At 43.6% G+C, this 22883-nt stretch overlaps 1 protein-coding gene across 1 annotated transcript in view; it reads left to right on the top strand.

Moving 5' to 3' along the window:
* Positions 1 to 4076: 4076 nt before the first annotated feature.
* The window catches only part of Scyl3 (SCY1 like pseudokinase 3), a 31222-nt gene continuing 12415 nt past the window's right edge, over positions 4077 to 22883 (top strand). The window contains exons 1-6 of the mRNA XM_059280595.1: positions 4077 to 4440; positions 8275 to 8488; positions 17342 to 17527; positions 19211 to 19324; positions 21429 to 21485; positions 22571 to 22673. Of these exons, the coding sequence (XP_059136578.1) occupies positions 8324 to 8488; positions 17342 to 17527; positions 19211 to 19324; positions 21429 to 21485; positions 22571 to 22673 (625 nt within the window). The 5' untranslated portion in view covers positions 4077 to 4440; positions 8275 to 8323. The remainder of the gene's footprint in view (positions 4441 to 8274; positions 8489 to 17341; positions 17528 to 19210; positions 19325 to 21428; positions 21486 to 22570; positions 22674 to 22883) is intronic.

The following is a 22883-nucleotide window of genomic DNA, read 5'->3' as shown; positions in this document are numbered from 1 at the left end:
GGGTCAGTGTCCTACACGTCAGGGTACCAGTAACCATTAAAGTTATTGGTTGTGCCCGCCTCTTACTTGCATCACTGTTGAATAAAAACCCCAAAATTAACCTCTGCCCCTAGAAATGAACAAGAAACATAATAGGTGGGAGTTCCTGTGCTTGATCAATCTATGATACCATCACACATAAGGGCCATCAGTACAATTGATGACACTAAGAAAAATGTTTACATTTAAATTATGAGATGCTGTTTATGGTTAAAATGCTTCCAAATTCTAGGAACATTTAAAAAATCTGTAATTTTTACACTTCATAAAAGATAGATGTGTAGGAACTGTACCCTGGTCCTTTGGAAGAGCAGCCAGTGCTCTCAACCAATGAGCCATCTCTCCAGGCCCCATATGGTAGCTCATAACTGCCTGAAACTCCAATTTCAGGGGATCTGACACCTTTACACAGACATACATACAGGCAAAACCCCAATGTACACTAAATAAATAAATCTTTTTTAAAAAAGATAAATGTTAGAACTCTGAGATGAGAGAAAAATGCAGAAGTAAACAGGATGAGTAGCTTTGACAATGGAGTCCTCAAAGGGGAAAGGCTGTGATATTAGCATAGGTCAAGGTGCACTCCACTAAGCAGAGTAATTTGAACAGAGATGCAGTAAGAGGACATGGGGGACTTGGTTAAGTAAATATCAAAGGTTGGGGGGATAGCAGACTGAAGAAAGAGCTAGAACAAAAGTCCTAAAGCAAATAAATGTCCATCTGAGTTGGAAGGATGTCAAGGAGGCTAGTGTGAGTGGACAGGTTGAGTGAGTTGAAAGACTAAAAGAAGATGAAGTCAAGAGGGAAATGCCAGACCACACACATGCTGTTACTCTTGAAGGCCAGAAGAGGGCATCAGATCCTCTGGGACTGTAGTTACAGGTGAGCTACCTGATATGGATGCTGAGAATGAACCTAAATCCTGTGTAAAATCCCCAAGTGCTCTTAACCACTAAGGCATGTCTCCAGCTTCATAGGCCCCAGATTTTGCATATTTAACATGCTTCCAGATAAAGCACTAACCATCCATAAGGAACAAATCTAAATCAGCATATGAAATACTCTCCTCAAAGATTAGACAACTCAACACATCTATTATTTCCCCCAATTTGTCTCTTTACTTGAACAAGAGTCTGAAATAATTTGTGTGGAAGCTAAGAAGCATTTCACACTTGAGGGGTTAGCATCGGAAGGATTTCAATTAGAAATCTATACTTCAGAGATGAGATATATGAAAAAATGTCCTTCTCATACCTAAGGCAGACTAATAAGGATGTTACTTGTAGGGATGTTAAAAAGTGAATTTTCATTGCCATAATGAGTAACTTCAAGATAGGTCAGCCAGGCTGAAAGGCTGCCAACCATCAGCCTTCCTTTAGAGTATAAGAACCCTATGAGCCCAAAATCTACACACAGTTTTAAAATTTCAACCCACACTCATATGCAGATACTCTATAATTTTGTGGGGAGTGGGGGCACTAGGAAAATAGTACAATCAGTAAAGTCCTTAGAACCTGAGTCTGATCCCTAGAACCTATGTTTAAAACTGCAGAGTGTTGGTAGGAGCCTGTAATCCCAGCACTAGGGAGGCAAAGACAGGTGGATCCCTGAGTTCCCTAGACAGAGAGCTTAGCTTAATCAGTGAGTTGCAAGCCACTGAAAGAGCCTGTCTCCAGAACATGTCTAAGGTCCTACTGAGGAATATCACCTGAGGTTGTCCTCTGTCATCCACACACTAACAAAGCTTTGTCACCCAAGTCCAGTTAGGATAGCTGAATCTGTGTGTGCCCGTACAATACTGTTCTCTTTTCCTACAGAGTCAAATGTCCACTGAACATAATGATCGGCATTCCTATTAGGGGGGAATGTACAAGTTAACTGGTGGCCTCAAAATATCTGGAATCTTAATCCAGAGATTTAAGAGGTGATTTATTTAGGGACCTGAGTGACATCAGGGACAGTTAAGTGAGTAGATAACTAGTGGGGAGGGAAAGTGTTGAGTGTGTCTCTTTCAGTCCTCGTATTCATTCAGCAGGAAAATTTCTTTTACTGTTAATTTTGGAGGAGTAGGTGCCCATCCGTCGTGTTTGGGAAAACAGGATACAGGCTATCCAAGATCCCATCCGCAACTGGACTTGGATTAATGATCAAAGAATGGATGAGAATGCCAGCAAGAACTCGGGGCTAGGGATGCTGCATAGAGGGTGAGTCAGGACAGTGACTGTGTTGATGGCAGATTTCACGTGCTGGGTGAAGTGACTCAATTCTACTCCTTCAGGAAAAAGGAACAAAACAAATTGATCAAGAGAATCCTGTTCTGTCTTTCAACTCACCAGTCTCAGTGTGCCGACTTGCTTTACAGCCCTTGGTAACTGCTATTACTTCATTCCTGTCCACATTCTTTACCAGGTAGGCAGAGGCTTTATATGATGCCCTGACCTTCCGCCTTTAGCATCTACACAGTTCTGCTATGTCTCATTGGCCAGAACCTACGACCACCCACACGCAGTTTGGGGTGGTCATTTGATCTGAGGCTGTTATACGGAAGGTTGAACAAGCGAGGAGATCGAGAACGTCAGTGGATGTCGGAGCTACTAACACTACAGTGTGTATTGTCACCTTTTCCTCCTCCTCCTCCTCTCTTCTCTCCTCCTCCTATTCCTTCCCCTCTTCTTTCCTCCCGTCCCTTCCCTCTTCTTCGGTCTCGAGGAGTAATATTCCTTCTAATTTTGCTTTTCCGCTGGATTGATTCCAGGCTTTTCATCTGAAACCTTAGGTCTTAAGCCTGAGTCACCATGATTTTGACAACTTAAGTAGTTCCAATTAAAAGTGTTATGCCCAGATCGTGACCCCAAAGAGACCACCGAAGACCTTGGATGTCCAGAATGCAACAGCAAGGTTTATTCTGTAGATACAAGTCTAGACAGGGAACTCATTTCTACACCCAATACAGTGAGGCAGGGAGGAGTTGCTCTTTCTTTGTGTAGCTAGCTATTTAAAGGCAAAAACCACAAGCCCTTCAGAGGTGTTGGGGGGGGGGGTTTGCACGGGTTCAACTCGGATTGGTTTATTTTTATCTCTGTTCTCTTTTAATTGGGTGAGGGTATGTAACCTTTGAATTTACTGGTTGGGGGTTACTATTACCATTTGGGGGGCAGTCCAGCACAAGTCCCAGGCTTTGTCCTTGAGCCGCCATGGGGGCTGGCTGGTCAAGCACGTACTGACTGTGGGGGCTGGCTCAGTGGTCCAGGCTCTGTCTTTGACTCATGCACATAACTCTAAGTTGGTGAGGGGTCCCAGACAGAAAACATCTGGCTGAACTTTGAGCAGTCAGAGTATGTGCGGAAAGGGAGCTACTCCAAGGACTATGTCTTTTGTTTACAGCCCTCCCAGAGGCTGCTTGCTCAGTGTCAGGAAACTGAAATTGAGGCCTGATCGCTGAGAAAAGACTGAGCAGCCTGTTATGGCATCTGCTTGGTCCTTTCAAAAAGGAAAATAGCCGGGCGGTGGTGGCGCACGCCTTTAATCCCAGCACTTGGGGGGCAGAGCCAGGCGGATCTCTGTGAGTTCGAGGCCAGCCTGGACTACCAAGTGAGTTCCAGGAAAGGCGCAAAGCTACACAGAGAAACCCTGTCTCGAAAAACAAAAAAAACACAAAAAACAAAAAAAGATAAATAAATAAATAAATAAATAAATAAATAAATAAATAAATAAATAAATAAATAAATAAAATCAATCTCCCCAGGTAGCGTGGCCAATCTTGGTCATTTCAAAAAATAAAATAAATAAATAAATAAATAAATAAGCACATACATACATACATACATACATACATACATACATACATACATACATACATTAAAAAAAAAATCTCCCCAGGTAGCGTGGCCAATCAGGGTGGCGGGGATGCGGAGAGTCACTACTGGGAAAAGTTCTGGCTCAGCCCCAAACTCCTCTCCTTTTGCCCGCCCCTTTACTACCGTACTTGTCTGAAGCCAGAGGTGGCCATTTTGGATTCGGGCGGAAATGAACTCAAAACCGACCGGCTAAAAACCCAAACATTAAAACTAGGACACCGGTGCGGTGGAGCTAAAACGCACACGCAGATAGGTTTCTTTGCAGCCAGAGTAGGCTGCTGGGAGCAGGCGAGAGGCACGGGCTTCCCGGGCGCCCACACCTAAAGATGCCCCGGACCGGAGCATCACCTGGGCGGCCGCTCTAGCTCGGTTCCGGGTTCGCGCACCTCGGTGGTGGCGTCGGAGGAACTGAAGGCCGGTCTGTTGACCCGTTTCCGGGCCCTTCTCGTGCGGTCTGAGCCCGGTCCTCGGGAGGCTGTGGGTGGAGGGGCCTAGGCCTGCGAGTCGGAGCCAGCTGCCAGCCTGCTCCCGCCGCCCGCAGGTAACCGGGAGCCGAGCGGCCGGGGCGGCGGGGCAGGGCGGGAGCGGGGTCGCCGCTGGCGGGGAGAGCTGGGGCGGCCCGTTGAGCGCGGCTCCGGTTTGATCGGGGTGCCCCCTGCCTCTCTCGGGCTTCTCGGGGGACCCCAGCCGTCACGGCCGAGGCCTGGAGTCTAGCGGGAAGGTCGCGCGGTGCAGGGTCCCAGACAGCGCCAGGCCCCCAGCGGCTTCCTGCGTGGAATAAAGATAACACATGATCTCCCAAAGTCGTTTTTTGCTGACTTTTGGGATCACAGTGACCGCTGGTTTGAGGGATTGGTGTGTATCCTGAGCTGAGGTCAGACGGAGTACTTTTAATCCACGGAGACTACATGATGTTTTGCTTGTCAGCGAGCACTGGCTTTGAGTTCTTGACCGGGAACATACATGGCTGAAACACACCAAAGCCCAGGGGTGCTGGTAAGGTGTATCACCCAGTAGCTAAGTGCCAGCGAATAAGGCATACCCTTAGGACTCTTGGGGCAAGTCATAAGCTTTGGCACCTTGAAGTTAAGGGAGCTAGAGCCGAGAGAATCTCTACTGATTGTTGGGAGAAGAACCAACAGGGACATATTTCTCTCGAGGACACAGGTTTTATGGTTGAGTCCAGAAGTTGTCCAGTGACCTAGGCAAGGGTGCTTCCTAACTACAGGTGGTCTCTTCTGAAGCTTCACCTGAAGCCAAAGAAAGAAAAAGGTTGGAGGAAAATAGGTAAACAATTTTTTTTTTTTTTAAGACAGCTATGGTGTATATTCACATCGGAGGAGACTGTCAACTCAACGTTTCATTATAGAAAGTAGAAGTGTATTCTCTAAAATGTCTGTGCTATATTGGAATATCCTTTTCTACCTTAGTGTGACTTTCCATTTCAAATCTACCTGGCACTATTTCACATTTTCCTCCTTACTCCTCAAACAAGGAAGAGTATTTGGAGCTCGGAGTGTTATTTATGTCTTGCACGTCAGTAAGTTCCTTTCAGTTCAGTTCTCGGTTTTAAAAGCACTGTTTATATCAACAGCGCCCTGCCTCTTACCTACAGTTGTGGGAAGAATCAGTGACCACTTTAGGGTGTTCTCAGACCCAATCATCAGTACCTCTTCCCTGCTGCATTGGGCATAAACTCTGCTCTTCCATCGGCCTCACATTAGATGGTGTCAGCAGACATATCTCAGCATTGCCAATCTTTCAAAACAACAGAAGTACAAGGCATTCCATTCTCTTCAATAGAAATTGAGTCATCCCTTTTTAAAAGTGATTTTTCTTAGGGTCCTAGGCAGTACACTGCTGTGAGAAATGACCAGTTTTATATCTAATATTTTTGTAAATCTGAAGTTATTAGTTATCATCTGTTTGTATTTATAATATTGAATTAAAGGTTAATAGATATTCTGAGGCCCAGTATTCCAACAAGGACCTGTTTTACTATTGGAAATGAGTAAATTAAATGTCTATTGTCCTTGCCTCCAATAGCAGAGCTCATGAATCTTGGTGAGCACAGTATCTCTTCAGGACTAACGATGAAACTCAGTAGTATGATTTCCTGCCAGGAAGATACTCATCTGCTTGTAGTTCCTTGTTCTGTTTTTCCTTTATTGTTTGTTGATACTGAAAAGTTTTATTTTGTAGTGAACCAAGAATGCAGGCCAGCTTCACATACTTTTCATAGTAACCCTTCCTTAACTGATGCTTATGGTCTCACTGGTGTTTTAAGCAGGGCTTAGAGTAGAAATGTCAGTTGGTTTCAAAGAATGTGGGCCCATTCCAGCCAGTCAGGAAAGCTGCACACTCTAAGAGGGTTAGTCAGTGAAAATACTGCATTAGAAACTAGCTGCCCATCCTCCAGGCCTGAGACAGGTCTGAGGTGGGGATGCTGGTATGCTTCTATAAAAAAGCCATTCCCCTAGCCTGAGCGTGTTATCCCACTGACCGCTGACTTCCTGGTGCCCACTAAGTTTTTGCTCCCACGTGGCCTTCATTTACCATAGTGCCAGCTCCACCTCCTGGTGCCCCCAGCTTCAGATGTGCTACTAGTGATAGAGAAAAGCCTTGCCTAGTTCAAATTCATGGAGGAGACAGTGGTCTGCCCCTCCGTGCCAGTTCCGGATACTGAAGGTAGTCTGTGAGTTGACTGAGTTGACTGCTCTTTGACCTGAAACAAGTCATTAACTGTGGCCAGGAAGCAGGAGGAAGGCCCTCTCTGAGCAGGCACTACTGCATTCCCAGATGAGTAGAGTTGCATTTCTCCATTACCCCGAATGAACTGTTTTAAAAAGTGGGTGTTTCTTAGTCGGGCAGTGGTGGAGCACACCTTCAATCCCAGCACTCGGGAGGCAGAGCCAGGCAGATCTCTGTGAGTTTGAGGCCAGCTTAGGCTACAGAGCAAGATCCAGGACAGGCACCAAAGCTACACAGAGAAACCCAGTCTCAAAAAAACAAAAAAAGTGGGTGTTTCTTATAATTGAGGCTGTTGGATATTTTAGTATTGTTCTTAGTGTCACTTCTGTTCTATTTTTATTTTTATATTTTGAAATTATACCTTAATTATATCATTTCCCTCTTTCCCTTTCCTCTCTCCAACCCTTCCCAATCATCCCCCTCCCCATTGTTCTTTCAAATTCATTGTCTCTTTCTTTATTTGTTACAATGTGTAACAAATAAACAAATATGTAACTACAACCTGTTCAATCTATACAATGTTACCTGTACATATATGATCTCAGGATTGACCACATGGTATTGGATAACCAGTTGGGAACCTTTCCCTTTGGAAGAACGTGTCTCTGGTTTTCAGCATTCCCCAGTTGCCTGTAGATCTTTGGCTAGCATTGAGGTTGTGTGAGCTTTCACTCTTTCGTGTTAGCATGTCCATTGGTGTCCTTGTTGTTTGGGTCTTATTTAGGCAGCCATGTTAATGAGACCGAATGGTATCTTCTCTTTGACTTTCTAGGAGATACAATCTCACAGCAAACTTCCTGTTCCTCTGGCTTTTATAAACCCTCTCTTCCTCAATAATCCCTGAGCCTAAGAAAGATAAATTGCTAGGTATGTATGAAAGAGCTCAGTGCATCTGCTAAAGAGCAAAATTAGTTCTTACCTACAGACAGAAATTCTGAAATTCTGAAAAACTAATTCTCTGTAGATTTTTGCCCTAGTACATTTTCTGTTCCTCATATAGTAATGTGTGCATCTGTACACATTTTAAATTCTATGATAAGCTTGTATTTTAAGCATCATTACATAGATAACAAATTATTCTGTGGCTCTTCATCCATGAGGAAGGAAAATCTAAGTTGAGAGATTTGTGTCATGATTATTAGGTTTGTATTTATATAAACACTACTTTTGTGGGGGTGGGAGGTTCGAGACAGGGTTTCTCTGTGAAACCCTGGCTGTCCTAGAACTGACTTTGTAGACCTGGCTGGCCTTGAACTCAGATATCCACCTGACTCTGCCTCCCAATATCGAGATTAAAGGTGTGAGCCACCACCACTGTCTAAACCTACTTATTTTTAATAAAAAGTTTTACAAGCCTTTATAGAAATTTGTGTGTGATTGGGTTTGGGAAGGAAGTACGTGTGACTATTTGGTAACACACATTTTCTGTGGCGTTGTTAGTTGTTAATTAACAAGCTCTCCTGATAACTTGCTTTTCATTGACCGTTTGTATTATCAGATGCAGTTGTTAGCACTGCAGGAATGAGTAAGTTTGAATGGACACTTGGGGCTAAGCCGGATAAGCCAGCCTGCTTATATTGCAGATAGATGTAGAATGTTTTAACTTGTTTTCTGCTTGTTTTAGATCTGTTTGATTTGAGGAGGAACTGCAGTACTGTCTCCCTGCAAGAGGGATGGGATCAGAGAACAGTGCTTTAAAGAGCTATACACTGAGAGAATCGCCATTTACCTTGCCCTCTGGACTTGCTGTTTATCCCGCCATACTGCAAGATGGGAAATGTGCCTCAGTATTCGTATATAAGAGAGAGAACGAAGACAAGGTTAACAAAGCCGCCAAGGTACTGTGATGGGTTGTCTTCACAGGGCTTTCTAAGTCCTGGTTTCCTCTTAGATGAACTTCATAAAGGTCCAGGGAGATATGGTCCCAAGCAGTGGTACTTTACTACTCAGTGTTTCATAAAAACAGTTGTTCCATCTCTAACATACCGTCCCTACAGCCAAAGAGCTTCACCAGACTCACTGTGATGGTTTCTATCACAATGCTTTTAATGAGAAAGGTAGGCAGCTGATTTCATATGGCCAGTCTAAGAGATGGGATTCATCTAGTTTAACAAAAATGCTGCTCATTGGTATTTTAATTAGTGTGTTGATGTGCTTGAAAATAAAGCAATCTAGGAATTTTATATTATATTTCTTGCCCTGAAACACTGTACTGTCACAGCATTTTACAAAATATTTTATTTTTATTTTTTGTATATGAACGATTTGCCTGCATGTATGTCTATGGACCATGTGCATTCACTGGGTAGCCAGGGAGGTCAGAAGAGGGCATCAGGTCCCTTGGAACTGTTAGGGTTAGGTGTCAGGTGAGTTCTGGGAATCACACCTGGGTCCTCTGCAAGAGCAGCCAAGTGCTCATAACTGCTGAGCCCTCTCTCCAGCCCTTGTCCCAACATTTTTAATTCGTGTGTTAGATCAGATGCCACAGAAAGAATGTTTACCCTGCCTTTGGTTCTTGGGGAGAGACCTTACAGGGTCGTAGACTTCTGGAGGCATCCATTTTTGCCCCAGTAAGAAAGTCCCTTTGGCCCCTGGTCACTGCCACCCTTGGTTGAGAGCATCATTGCAGTCAGTTTGCTATTGATTCGATGTCAGGGGATGTTGACAGTAAGAAGACATGGTGCTGAGGCTGGTGGTACAGCTCAGTCATGTAGTCCTCCCATGACATGGTTAACATACGGACCTAGCCTCAGCGCGCACACACACACACACACACACACACACACACACACACAAAAGTAAAAGAGAAAAGGAAAAATACCACAGAAAAAGAAAGAATGATCCCATCTTGGAACAGTATTCAGTAAAATAACCAGTTTTCTTAAAGAAAAGCAGCGCCATGTGCTGGTAGTTCCATGGATAACTAACTTTTGCATATTTTCTAATTCAGAGCATCTTCAAGGAGTTTCTAGAGAGAATACTACAGTTGTGTTCATGAATGAATTCTTCAGTGTTTCTGTAGTAGAAATGGGAAGTTTTCAGTTTGAACTGATAGCTGTTTTGTTTGAATCATGGTCTGTATCACTAAGAATTCTTTTTCAAAAGTCAGTAGATGTAGAACATTTCACAAGCTCTTTAAATGGTTTATTTCTTTGATGGCTATAAAAGGTTATGTTAGTAATATTGATATTTCATTGCTCACACTAATTAGTTACTTGATGTCATATCTTTGATTAAACACAAAATTGACACTTAAATGGTTCCTAAGGAAAAGGACATGTGAAACAATCTTCTCAGTACACACACTCGTGCTCTGGGAGTGGTACATGCTGGGTAAAAATCACATTTTTGTCTCTTTTCCACCCCATCTAGATATTGTTAATAATTCTTATTGTGATTTGCAAAAGATGGGACATCATACTTTACTCTTACATGCAGTTAGCATTTAACATTTTCATTTACTTTCATCTGTTAGAGTGTGTGTGTTGTGTTTTATAACTTAGAGTGACTATAACCAGTGAGGCACTATGCTTATAATCTTTCTAGTTCTTCCTGTTCTTAAGACTATTAAGAGTTTTTAATTACTACCTTTTGTAGTGTATGGACCCTGAAGTAAAAATAACACAGCTCATAAATTTTTTATAAGAAAAAATCCCAAAGATCTTCTCTTGGTGATGAAGATTTTTGTGCTGTAAGAATTTTAAAGCTTAGGTAAAGAGTTCCCCCCACCCTTCAGTTCCCCTGGCTGAGACTTTGCAGGTAGTCCCTGTTGGACCCCAAAGTTTAGGGTCTCAAGTGGGCGCCCCAAGAACCCAGACTCCAGTCCAGTTGATGCAACAGCAGGAGGATTTATTAGGCTTCTATATAGAAGGGCCCCTCCACTCCCAAGAGCAAGAGTCGCATCTTACAGCAGCCCCATAAGGGCTTTTAAAGGAAAAACCCACAAAAGCCATAAGATTACAATTCCCATACAATTTCATTTTACAAGAACATGGTCTGATCACAGGGTGATCACAGAGGGGGTACAGTTATGTAAACCTCAAGGGGGGTATCAGGACGGGAGTTGAGCTTACACACAGGTCACAGTGGTCCTTCCTGGAACACCTGCAACTATCCCAGTCACAGTTGAGCACATCTCTTAACAGAAATCTTTTTACATTGTTACATTGTTACAGGGGTGATTGAGTAGTGGCTGAGTCAGGTGGCCCTTGGAACTAGATTTTTAGTTTCTCATTTCCTGGTGCTTGAAATTTCTCTCTTCCTGAGGCTTGGGGGTATAAGCCTGAAGGGCTAGGGTCTTTCAGTCCCCATTTGTTTCTTCAGCCCTACAGTGAGAAGTTGGGACGACAACAAAAGGCTAAGGAGTTGGTATTATCAGGGAGTCTTGGAGTCTGAAGAACTGGTCATGGTACTGAAGAAGTATATGGCATGTAACATGTTAACTTTAGCCGGGCGGTGGTGGTGCACGCCTTTAATCCCAGCACTCGGGAGGCAGAGCCAGGCGGATCTCTGTGAGTTCGAGGCCAGCCTGGGCTACCAAGTGAGTTCCAGGAAAGGCGCAAAGCTACACAGAGAAACCCTGTCTAGAAAAGCCAAAAAAACAAACAAACAAACAAACAAAAAACATGTTAACTTTAGGGATGTCCTAGATTTCTAAGTACTAAAGCAACTGTAGTTAGCAGCCCCTGTCTCTATGGTGGTTTCTTGATCCTACCTCTGAGAGCTTCAGCTATTTCTAGGGAATAATTCTATTCTTTCTCTACCATTAGAAATTAAAAATCACAACCATACTATGCTGTTGGCCTCTGGAAGAAGAAATGTAGCCATATGGTTTGTCACAGAACAATATAAAAAGTAGCTATGTCTCTCCAACCACATTTTATCATAAATTCATCAACTGTAACTAAAAGCATAATCTTCTCACTGGGATTAAAGTTCAGTTCTAGCCTATGGCCTGTAAGAAATGGAACATCCTAGGAATGTGTCTGGTTACTGTGGTCTGCTACAGTCCAAATGCAGGTAGGCTTCATGGGAATCACAAAGCTTATAGAAATGATCCCAGAGTCCACTGGATTCCAGTATACCTGCAGAGCTATTCTTCGGTTGTTCTCTTAGGCATCCTGAGGTACATATGTTCTTCCTGGTGGAGTGTACCCCAAACCAATAGATGCCCACACTTACTGTCTGCCCAAACTTACTGTCAGCACTTCCACCTGCCTGTCCATTATCTGAGCCTGAGTGCTCCACTGGTGCCCACAGTCTCCAGAGTAGAAGTCTTTCTTCTTTGTTCCTTGTCTGCATTTGTTTCCTAGTTTGTGATCCAACTCTCAGACCATCGGTATTTAAAACAGCGTATCTGCATCTTTGTCCTAGATGCACATCTTTGAGGAAGAAGAAACAGGCCATCTTGGTTATTTTATTATATTGGTGTCCCAGCCTAAGTGATGGCCTCTGTCTAAGAGTATATGCTTGCATTTACTCTGTAGAGGAGAACATAGTCAGTCAACTTTATGAAGTTCTGAAAGTTTTTTCTGGGTATGCGTGGGAGGGGAGGCAAAACTGAAATTTACCTGGGTCAGGTGACCACTGAGTGACTTTGTATCTTCCTGCCAGCACAGAATGAGGTGTTTCCTGAGTAGCAGGAGAATAAAGAACAGTGCACAAAGATCAAAGGAGGACTGGCCCAGGGTTAGCAGGGAGAGGTACTCACTGCCATGGCTGCTGACTTGAGTTCAATACCCAGGACCAAAGGGTTGGAGGAGAGAGTCCACTCCTGCAGACTGTCCTGTGACCCCATCCACACCATGGCCCGCACCTGTGCGCGCACGCATGCGCGTACATAATAATAAATGTAAAAAGTGTTAAAGAAGAGAGGAAATTAACTAGAGCCTTCAGACATAAAAGTGGAACCAAGAGTTTGTCTTGAACAGAGAAAAGTGAAATATTTCATCATCAGTTTGAAAATTATTTAAAATAATTTAAAAACAAAGTCAAAAGAACTTAAGTATTAAAAAGAACAACAGTCTTTAATAGTCCCGACTAAAATTCAAATATACCGTCTGACCCACATAGTCTCCTGAGACTATCTTATAGCAGTGGAACCCCACATAAGAAAGATGCATGTGTAAGGGTATTTATGGTACTACAGTTTATACACTGGTCAAAAGTCTAGCAGTGGATACAACAGCTATGGCTATAAATAATTGAATTGGATTCAGGGAAGTATTAGGTGTAAAAGTGAGGTAGGTTTTTATGTATTGGCCTGGAAACACATCTTTAATATGCAATACATGAAAATAAGCTTTAGGCCGGGCGGTGGTGGCGCACGCCTTTAATCCCAGCACTCGGGAGGCAGAGCCAAGCGGATCTCTGTGAGTTCAAGGCCAGCCTGGACTACCAAGTGAGTCCCAGGAAAGGCGCAAAGCTACACAGAGAAACCCTGTCTCGAAAAACCAAAAAAAAAAAAAAAAAAATTGGAAGTATGAAGGAGGGTACGGAGGGTACATAATTTTATATGGAAATTATAGTTTAAAATATACATATAAGAAATTCTCTCCAATTAGCCAGACTCATTTAACCAACCCGCTGGCAGGAGCTTTGGCTCCTTTGGGTCTTTACTGTGTTCTCTTTGCATGAACTGTTTTCAGTGCAAGTCCTCAAGTTCAAGTCAGTAGCTTGTGATTACTAGTTAGATAAAATGTTCTTCCCTTTTTTGTTTGTTTGAAGTAATTAGTTTCCCTTGTTCTTTTTCTTTTTGTTTGTTTTAGTTTGTTTTTATCGAGGTAGAGTCTGGCTTGGATGTCACTTTGTGGAATAGACTGGCCTTGAACTTGGACTGACCCTCCTGTCTGTCCCCACAGTGCTGGGTTATAGTGTACCACCATACACTGACCCTCCTGTCTGTCTGTCTGCCCCCACAGTGCTGGGTTATAGTGTACCACCATACACTGACCCTCCTGTCTGTCCCCACAGTGCTGGGTTATAGTGTACCACCATACACTGACCCTCCTGTCTGTCTGTCCCCACAGTGCTGGGTTATAGTGTACCACCATACACTGACCCTCCTGTCTGTCTGTCCCCACAGTGCTGGGTTATAGTGTACCACCATACACTGACCCTCCTGTCTGTCTGTCCCCACAGTGCTGGGTTATAGTGTACCACCATACACTGACCCTCCTGTCTGTCTGTCCCCACAGTGCTGGGTTATAGTGTACCACCATACACTGACCCTCCTGTCTGTCTGTCCCCACAGTGCTGGGTTATAGTGTACCACCATACACTGACCCTCCTGTCTGTCTGTCTGCACAGTGCTGGGTTATAGTGTACCACCATACACTGACCCTGTCTGTCTGTCCCCACAGTGCTGGGTTATAGTGTACCACCATACACTGACCCTCCTGTCTGTCTGTCTGTCCCCACAGTGCTGGGTTATAGTGTACCACCATACACTGACCCTCCTGTCTGTCTGTCTGTCCCCACAGTGCTGGGTTATAGTGTACCACCATACACTGACCCTCCTGTCTGTCTGCACAGTGCTGGGTTATAGTGTACCACCATACACTGACCTTCCTGTCTGTCTGTCTGTCTCCACAGTGCTGGGTTATAGTGTACCACCATACACTGACCCTCCTGTCTGTCTCTGTCTCCACAGTGCTGGGTTATAGTGTACCACCATACACTGACCCTCCTGTCTGTCTGTCTGTCTCCACAGTGCTGGGTTATAGTGTACCACCATACACTGACCCTCCTGTCTGTCTGTCTGTCCCCACAGTGCTGGGTTATAGTGTACCACCATACACTGACCCTCCTGTCTGTCTGTCTGTCTCCACAGTGCTGGGTTATAGTGTACCACCATACACTGACCCTCCTGTCTGTCTGTCTGTCTGTCTCCACAGTGCTGGGTTATAGTGTACCACCATACACTGACCCTCCTGTCTGTCTGTCTGCACAGTGCTGGGTTATAGTGTACCACCATACACTGACCCTCCTGTCTGTCTGTCCCCACAGTGCTGGGTTATAGTGTACCACCATACACTGACCCTCCTGTCTGTCTGTCTGCACAGTGCTGGGTTATAGTGTACCACCATACACTGACCCTCCTGTCTGTCTGTCTGTCTGCACAGTGCTGGGTTATAGTGTACCACCATACACTGACCCTCCTGTCTGTCTGTCTGTCTCCACAGTGCTGGGTTATAGTGTACCACCATACACTGACCCTGTCTGTCTGTCTGCACAGTGCTGGGTTATAGTGTACCACCATACACTGACCCTCCTGTCTGTCTCTCTGTCTGCACAGTGCTGGGTTATAGTGTACCACCATACACTGACCCTCCTGTCTGTCTGTCTGTCCCCACAGTGCTGGGTTATAGTGTACCACCATACACTGACCCTCCTGTCTGTCTGTCCCCACAGTGCTGGGTTATAGTGTACCACCATACACTGACCCTGTCTGTCTGTCTGCACAGTGCTGGGTTATAGTGTACCACCATACACTGACCCTCCTGTCTGTCTCTGTCTCCACAGTGCTGGGTTATAGTGTACCACCATACTCAGCCAGCAGAGCCAAGTTAAAATTTCCATCGTATGAAGTATGTACTAGGAATAGAAAATCCAGAGCTCATACGGCCAGAACAGAACCAGCGGTAGTGGCTGTCATAACACTCAGTTAGCAAGCAGTCAACCTCCTTATTTGGACTCAAGTTTCCAGTTGCTTTCCTCTCGTCTGCCTCTGAGTGCTAGTTCCAATCTCAGTTCGTTTTTCAAAACCAAAAAGGGAAGAACCACTGTAATTTTAACAAATTCAAGCAAAATGGACTTACACTTGTCATCCATTCATGTATATTGTCTGCCTGCTAAGGAAGCTGATAGGGAAGGGGGATATTTTATATTGGGGTTTCTTAACATGAAACCAGAGGCTTCTCCATCACAATTCATTGTAGTTTGAGGGGAAAGTGGGACTAGCTACTTAACTCATTCTTATCTTTGAATATTTTGGTGTTTAGTGTGTAGCCCTGGCTGCCCTGTGATTCACTATGTAGACCAGGCGGCCTCCCGAGTGCTGATTAAAAGCATGTGCCACCATGCCTGGATGTTGTTTTCTGTACTTTATATGTGTTAAATGTAGGTGTACATACAACATATGAGGCATTTTTGTTGGTGAGACATGGAACTGAAGAAAAGCATGGCAATCACTTTTCAGATAATAAAAGTTTTTAAAATGTTGAAATATTTTAAAAGGATTTGATATTTGATAAATAGGTAAAAAGTTAAGAATAAATAAATAAATAAAATGTTTAATAAGAAGATATAGCCCAGTGACTGGGTCAGCAAATGTTCAGGACAGGATGAGCTGTTTTATGTATTTAAGGGACTTTTAAAATCTGGCCCCAGAAGGCATATGTCCTTTAACCCTAACATGTTTATCCCAGTCTGTGTTAACTAAAGTTCTTAAATTTGTGTTTTGGAGATTTGGGCCCAGTTTGTATTTTTAGTAATTATGCTTTCTTTATGCCCCTATTTCCCCTTTTGGGGAACTTCATTACCTGCATTGGACCTTTTGTTATCATCACACAGGTTCCTCTGGTGCTGATCATTAAAACAAACAAACGTTCTATTCCTTGGATTGGTTAATAGCTTCATGTCATACTCATACAATTAATGAATCCATACTTTGAGTTTTTTTTTTTTTTTTTTTTTTTTTGGTTTTTCGAGACAGGGTTTCTCTTGTGTAGCTTTGTGCCTTTCCTGGAACTCGCTTTGGAGACCAGGCTGGCCTCGAACTCACAGAGATCCGCCTGGCTCTGCCTCCCGAGTGCTGGGATTAAAGGCGTGCGCCACCACCGCCCGGCTTACTTTGAGTTTTTAATTTCCAGGAATTTCCCATTAAAATTGGATCACATTCTCAGGCTGACTAGACTTTGGATTCCCTTTGGATATTTAATGTTGTATGGCAGAGATTATCGATTCTGCCACCACTTCTCTAACAAGGCTCTCTTCAGGCTTGATTTAGGAGGCAGTTCATCTTCCTTAGGTTCAGACCTCAAATTCCCAGGAATAGCAGTTCAAACTTCCTTTCCTTCCTTGAACCTTTGACCTCCTGGTTAGGTCTTTCCCTATGCCTGCTTACTGATTCCAGAGTTTGAGGATTTGTGGCTTCCCAGAAAATTAGGCCTTTCCTTCCTCAGCTCGCTGCCCTCTGGGACAATGTCCTCATACTCTGCCCTTCCTAGGCTCCTTTCCGATTCTAGCCTGAAAGATTGAGATTTGGGGTGTAGTCTTGGTCCCTTACTCCACTGCTTCACAGCTGAGGCCTGCTGTTCATGTGTAGCTGTCCTAAGAAGAGAGACGGCTTCATCCTCGGTGTTGCTTTCACTGCTCCCTAATCTGGATGCCTGCAGAGTTCTTGGGTCGTTTCTGGCTTTCATTCCAAACTCATGGCAATGATAGTTGGAAGGCGTAAGAGCTTGGGAGACTTAAAAGGGAATAGGAAGTCTCTGTAGTACTTAAATATTGGTAAGTTGAATAAAGTTAGAACAAGTTATAGATTCTTTTTTTGTCCTTGAAATTTGGGGGAACATGGGAAGGTAGAAGGGACCGTCAATAAAAGCATGACTTTTATTACAGTGCGTGTGAAACTAATTAATCTGGTTTGAGTCATTAACTTCATCAACTCTTCTATTTGTATTTTAAAGCACTTAAAGACCCTTCGTCACCCTTGCTTGCTAAGATTTTTATCTTGTACTGTGGAAGCAGATGGCATTCATCTCGTCACTGAGAGAGTGCAGCCTTTGGAAGTGGCGTTGGAAACCCTGTCTCCTGCAGAAGTCTGTGCTGGAATCTATGACATATTGCTGGCTCTTATCTTCCTTCATGACAGAGTAAGTGGTTTGACAGTCTCCCTCACAGGATTGATGGGGACTGAAGTGACCCTCTGGGTGGTGGTCCTGAGAGACCGGTACAGAGAGAAACTGAGACAGAAAGTGGAAAGAACAAGAGATCCTACAGAGTTTGTGGAATCAGCAACTGGTTCTCTGTCCCTGAGCAGTTGTTTATACAATTTTCTTTCAGTTGACTATCTTCCTCTTGTTTTAGGTAAGTCTTTATCTAAATAGAGCTGCAGTCAGTATTGGATAAGAGAAAGGTCTGCCAGTAGTGTTGCTATAGACCAAGGCTCCTGTTGGTTTCCAGAAGTTCTACTCCACTTTAGATTTCAAAGAACGAACCGTTTCTTAGGAAGAAATGGTGTTTCCGTTTCGGTGTGTGAATCTATTCAATAGAGATAGCCCTCTAAAGAAGGTGGTGTAGCCAGTAAGCTTGCTTCTAGTGATGTCTGCTTGGGATGTTGGTTCTGCGCTTCCTTATGTCTGTCTGTTGTCACTGTTCTGAGCTGCTGTTTGTGGTGTTTACGTTCTGAAGCGTGAGGTCTTTGGCAGTCTGCAGAGATGGGACAGCAGTAACACAGGCTCCACCCGGCACCAGCCTCATCTTAGTGTCTAAAGCTGTTTCTGTCAGGGGGAGACAGGCTTTCCAATGCCGTTTGCAGTTTAGAATTTCTTAGAATTTCAGTCTGTTGAGGTTCACATGGCAGCAAGAATTCTTACTGCTTCATTGGGGAGGAGTCTTTTTTGTTGAAGAAAATTTATCAGTAATAGGAAAGCAACAGGATGAGAGGGCAAGTTAAACCTTGGTCCCATCTTCGGATCGAATCGTCCTCCAGAGGCAGCTGTGGTGCTCAGTGCTTTATTCCAGAGAAATTGTGTGTGTGTATCAAGCAAATATTCTGTTTAGTCTCTTATTTTTCCCCAATGGAAGCATATCATACATTCTGTTAAAAATCTTCCTTTACTATATATTAGAGTCTTCGGTATAAAATGCATACACATTAGACCATGTGACTAGAATATTTAGTGTACTTTTTGTGTACTGGAACGAATGATTCCTGGTTTGAAAAAGAAATTTAACTACTCAAGCCCTGTTCTCATTTTTCCCTTCCTCATTTTCACTGAAGTTATACTATTTTTTTTTTTTTTTTTTATAGTTTTAAACTTGATTCTTCTGTGGTGGGTGGAAATTTTTCTGGTGGTCCTTGTCTTTCCATTTCCTCCTCCTCTGGTGGAATTTTGTTAATGTACTGACTGCCCAGCTTTCAGGTGAAGCAGTCCGGGTTCCTGACAGACGATAGGCAAGAAAGACTTTGGGGGGAAGTGACAGAACCTGCAGGAGCCATCACTCTGTTTAAGGAACCAGAAGCAAGTGATCCAGGCCGTGGAGACTTGTGTATGTTTAAGGACACGTGTGGCTCCTGATCCCAAGAATGGGAGTGATGCCGTCTGTGCGCTGGCTTTCGTGGCTTCCTGATCTTCCTGCCGGGCAGGGAGCTAGCCAGAGCCTTCCCCTCCTCAGCTGTATCTGGTTTGTTCATTTAAGCCCAGCTCCATTCATCAGGCTGCAGGTGCCAAAGACCCCATTGACCTGTGTGTGGTAACTAGTATTTAATTGTTTAAAACCTTCAGGTTTGGGGGGTGTCAGTCTTCTTCCTGTTCCGTTTGTCTCTTTCCCAGGGACATCTGACACACAACAATGTCTGCTTATCATCTGTTTTTGTGAGTGAAGATGGGCACTGGAAGCTTGGAGGCATGGAAACAGTGTGCAAAGTTCCTCAGGCCACACCAGAGGTGAGCGAACTGGAAGCCCTCTTCCTCACGGAGGATATGATGGTGACGTGAGATGGGGTTATTACCTGGGCACTCTCTCTCCTTCACTGTTAGGATTTTAGATTTGAAGACTTGAACTTTCTGTTATGCTCATGTTCAGAAAATTGTAATGTTTATTCCTCAAAGAAGTTCTGAGGTTCATGTAGTCCCTTCTCATTCAGTAGGTAAGGAGCCTAAGATGGAGAGGTAAACAGTTTATTCAATGTTGAAGCCAGTTGCCCGCCTCTCTGTTCCCTATAAGTACTTTGTGCTTCCTTAGACTTAGCTCAGTGCTGAGGTCAGCTTTATGTGTCTCTTCCGTCCCAGCAGTTGAGTGACGTACTCCTTCTATCTCCTCCTGGAATAGCACCTGTCTATTAGGAGGCCAGAGTACTCACTGCATGTTGTCTCAGTTGCTCAGTGTCAGAACACTGTGTTGTATGGAATTGTGAGCCGAGTTGTTGCTGCTATGGTACTTCCTGTACATTTCCCTCCTGGTTGACAAGCTGCTCTTCTCACTGTTTGGTTTCTTTTCACCTTTTGCATGTTGTTTCTGACTCACTTTTTCTAAAACCACTCCCTTCATAATGTCTCTGTGGAAGCATTGGCTCTTTTTTTTTTTTTTTTTTTTGGTTTTTTGAGACAGGGTTTCTCTGTGTAGCTTTGCGCCTTTCCTGGAACTCACTCTGTAGTCTAGGCTGGCCTTGAACTCACAGAGATCCACCTGGCTCTGCCTCCCAAAATGGATTAAAGGTGTACGCTACCAACGCCCGGCGTATTGGCTCTTTTTTAAAAGGTAGGGTGTGTGCGTGTGTTCATGTTCGTTCTACATCTGTGCACATGCCCAGGGAGGCCAGAAGAGGCTGTCAGATCCCCTGTACCTGAAGTTATAGCAGTTGTGAGTCACCTTAATGGGTGCTGGGAACTGGCCTTCGATCGAGGAAGCACCCTTAACTGCTCTCTCTTTGATGAGTTGGTTCAGTCTGTCTTCTTGGGTTGTTTCTACACTTAGACCTTCATGAATGGCACTCTGTTCTGATGCTGCCAGTTCTGTAAATATTCTCTCATTACTTCTGTCTCCGTTGCATACTTTCTTCTATGTAGTCCACAGCATAAATTCTTTGCCATGGCATACACAGCTCTTCACAATACCTGTCCATCCTATCTCAGCTCTGTTTAGCACCCACAGTCCCATGCTCCTGAGCTGCTGCTTACACGAGCATCTCTGCTGCTTCCCTGTCTTCTCTGATGTGGTTCTGCTGCTGGACCACCTTCTTCCTTCTCATTGGCCTCCTAGAAAATGGAAACACGTTAGATCGAACCTAAGTCCATCTCTGAAGCCTTCCCTGTCGAGAGAATTAATCGCTCCTGTGGGCTTCATGGCACTCAGCTATTAGAGGTGTTAGCTTCTCTCCAGGTTGTAAGCACTGGTTTGAGCAGGAGATCTATTGTGTCATTTCATAGTCCTTATGCCTTAAATGGCATTTTGGATATGTAAACTTATCATAAATAATCTTTGAATAGGTATGCCTATTTTTGGGTGTTGTTTTTATCTGTACAGCCCATAGGAGCCTCAGCTTTTATGTCTTGTGACAGCAAAACTTAAAATTCCCATTATTTAGTGATATGTGGTAAATTTTTGTCATGTGCTGACTGGTAGCTTGCTTGCTCTTTTTTTTTTTTTTTAAACAGGCTCTCACTATGTTATCCAGGCTGGTCTTGAACTTACAGGCTGAAGTAACCTTCCTGCTTCAGCTTCCTTACTAGTGGGCACTACAGGCTTGAGCCACATCTCACCGAAACACCTTTCAGTTACTGTATCTGAGGGAAATGGGTAGTTCCAGGCTCTTCTGACACCAGAGCATGATGGGAAGAAGAGCAGCTGGCATTTATTCTTCCTAAGCCTCGTGCTGTGCTGGAGCCATATTCACATTGAATCAGGAAGGTTTTAAGTTTGTGTATCGGATGTGTGGCATTGATTTAAAGGTTTCATGGCTCCTGCTTCCACTGCTTATTTCTTTTTTAGGTTGAACTAAGATTCATTTACCAAATACGTTATGAGTTCTTTTTCTTGATTTCTGTCTAGTTTCTCAGAAGTATCCAGTCAGTAAGAGACCCAGCATCTATTCCTCCTGAGGAGATGGTGAGTAAAGGCCCCTTTATGCAACTCGAACTCAGACTCTGCTGTGCAACAGAGTGTAAAACAAAAACCCATTGCCATTTCCTCTGCCCTTTCTCTACTAAAGTATGGATGCCTCATGATGCTTCTGACCTTGAAAATGCCCGAGCTTAATTTTACTATCACAGTTAGGGATATCACAGCTTATGGTTTTTGTTTGTATAAAGATAGAAATGCCCCAGTGTGGCAAGAATATCGTATTTATTTCATAAGTCACTGTCCTTTCCTGGAGACTGTGATTATGGGGGAAGCAGTGATCTTGTCCTTTCCTAGCTAGTCACTAGCTGGAACTCCATGGCATGCAGAAGAGTGATAGTTAAGATCATGGGAAGGAAAGGGCCATTTACTAGTAAATTTAGAGAGATGAGCCCCTTACACAATTTTACAAGCCCTAAATTAAGCACCAACCTCCAGAGACATTGTTAATGTGTTCTAAGGGAAATGCAAAGCCCGACTGTAAGCTTAAGAGACCTAAATTTGCAATCTTAGAGTTAGCCAAATCTGTTTTATTTGTAGACTAGGGGTCTTTAAAACTGATGATTTATGGATTTTAAGTCAGTTGATCAGCATTTTGAAAAAGTTGAAAATATCACTGGGCATGCCAGATTATAAGAAAACAAGATTGTTTTATGAACTTTTGTTTTCATTGTGTGTGTATACCTCTTGGATGATATTTAGTATTTTTTACTCTGGGTTGTAGTCAGACACATTTCAGAAAGCCAGAGATAAGCATTTTCTTTTTGTTCATATATGATATTTTTAAATCTTTGATGAGTTCCATCAACTAATATTTCAAAGTTTTTCCATATTTGAGAGAGACCTACTATTTCATAATAGTTCAGAATTTTTCCATTTTTGAGAGAGACCTACTATTTTAATTGACATGCAGTTGTACCAATTTGTCACATACAGTGTACTAACAGTTCTTAAAGCCTGTGGAGTATGGTACCGTGAAGTTAGATATGAGTATAATAAATGCGAACATGGGAGAGCATTGGAGACAGCTTAGAAAGTAGATCCTCTCATTCTAATAGTCTTACTGCATTCAGTCTCCAGAATTTGCAGCCCTTCCAGAGTCCCACGGACATGCCCGGGATGCCTATTCCTTCGGAACTTTGGTGGACAGCTTGCTCCCCATCTTGAATGAGCAGGGTGAGTTGGAGCTGTACTGCCGCATGCACAGATTAAGTAGGAAAGGCATCCCCACCCGCTCTGTGGAAATCCAAAGACTACCTTTAGTATGGTGGGGAACCTGCTGCTTACCACAGTTTACATAGGACAAAGAGGAGCAGCAGGAAGAGGGAAAGCTTGGGGTTCTATAAGTATGAATAATAAAAAGGAATTTTAAGTAGGAAGCACTTT

Source organism: Peromyscus eremicus, chromosome 15 (genome assembly GCF_949786415.1).
Source record: "Peromyscus eremicus chromosome 15, PerEre_H2_v1, whole genome shotgun sequence".
Lineage (NCBI taxonomy): Eukaryota > Metazoa > Chordata > Mammalia > Rodentia > Cricetidae > Peromyscus > Peromyscus eremicus.
This window is presented reverse-complemented; position numbering and strand designations above follow the sequence as displayed.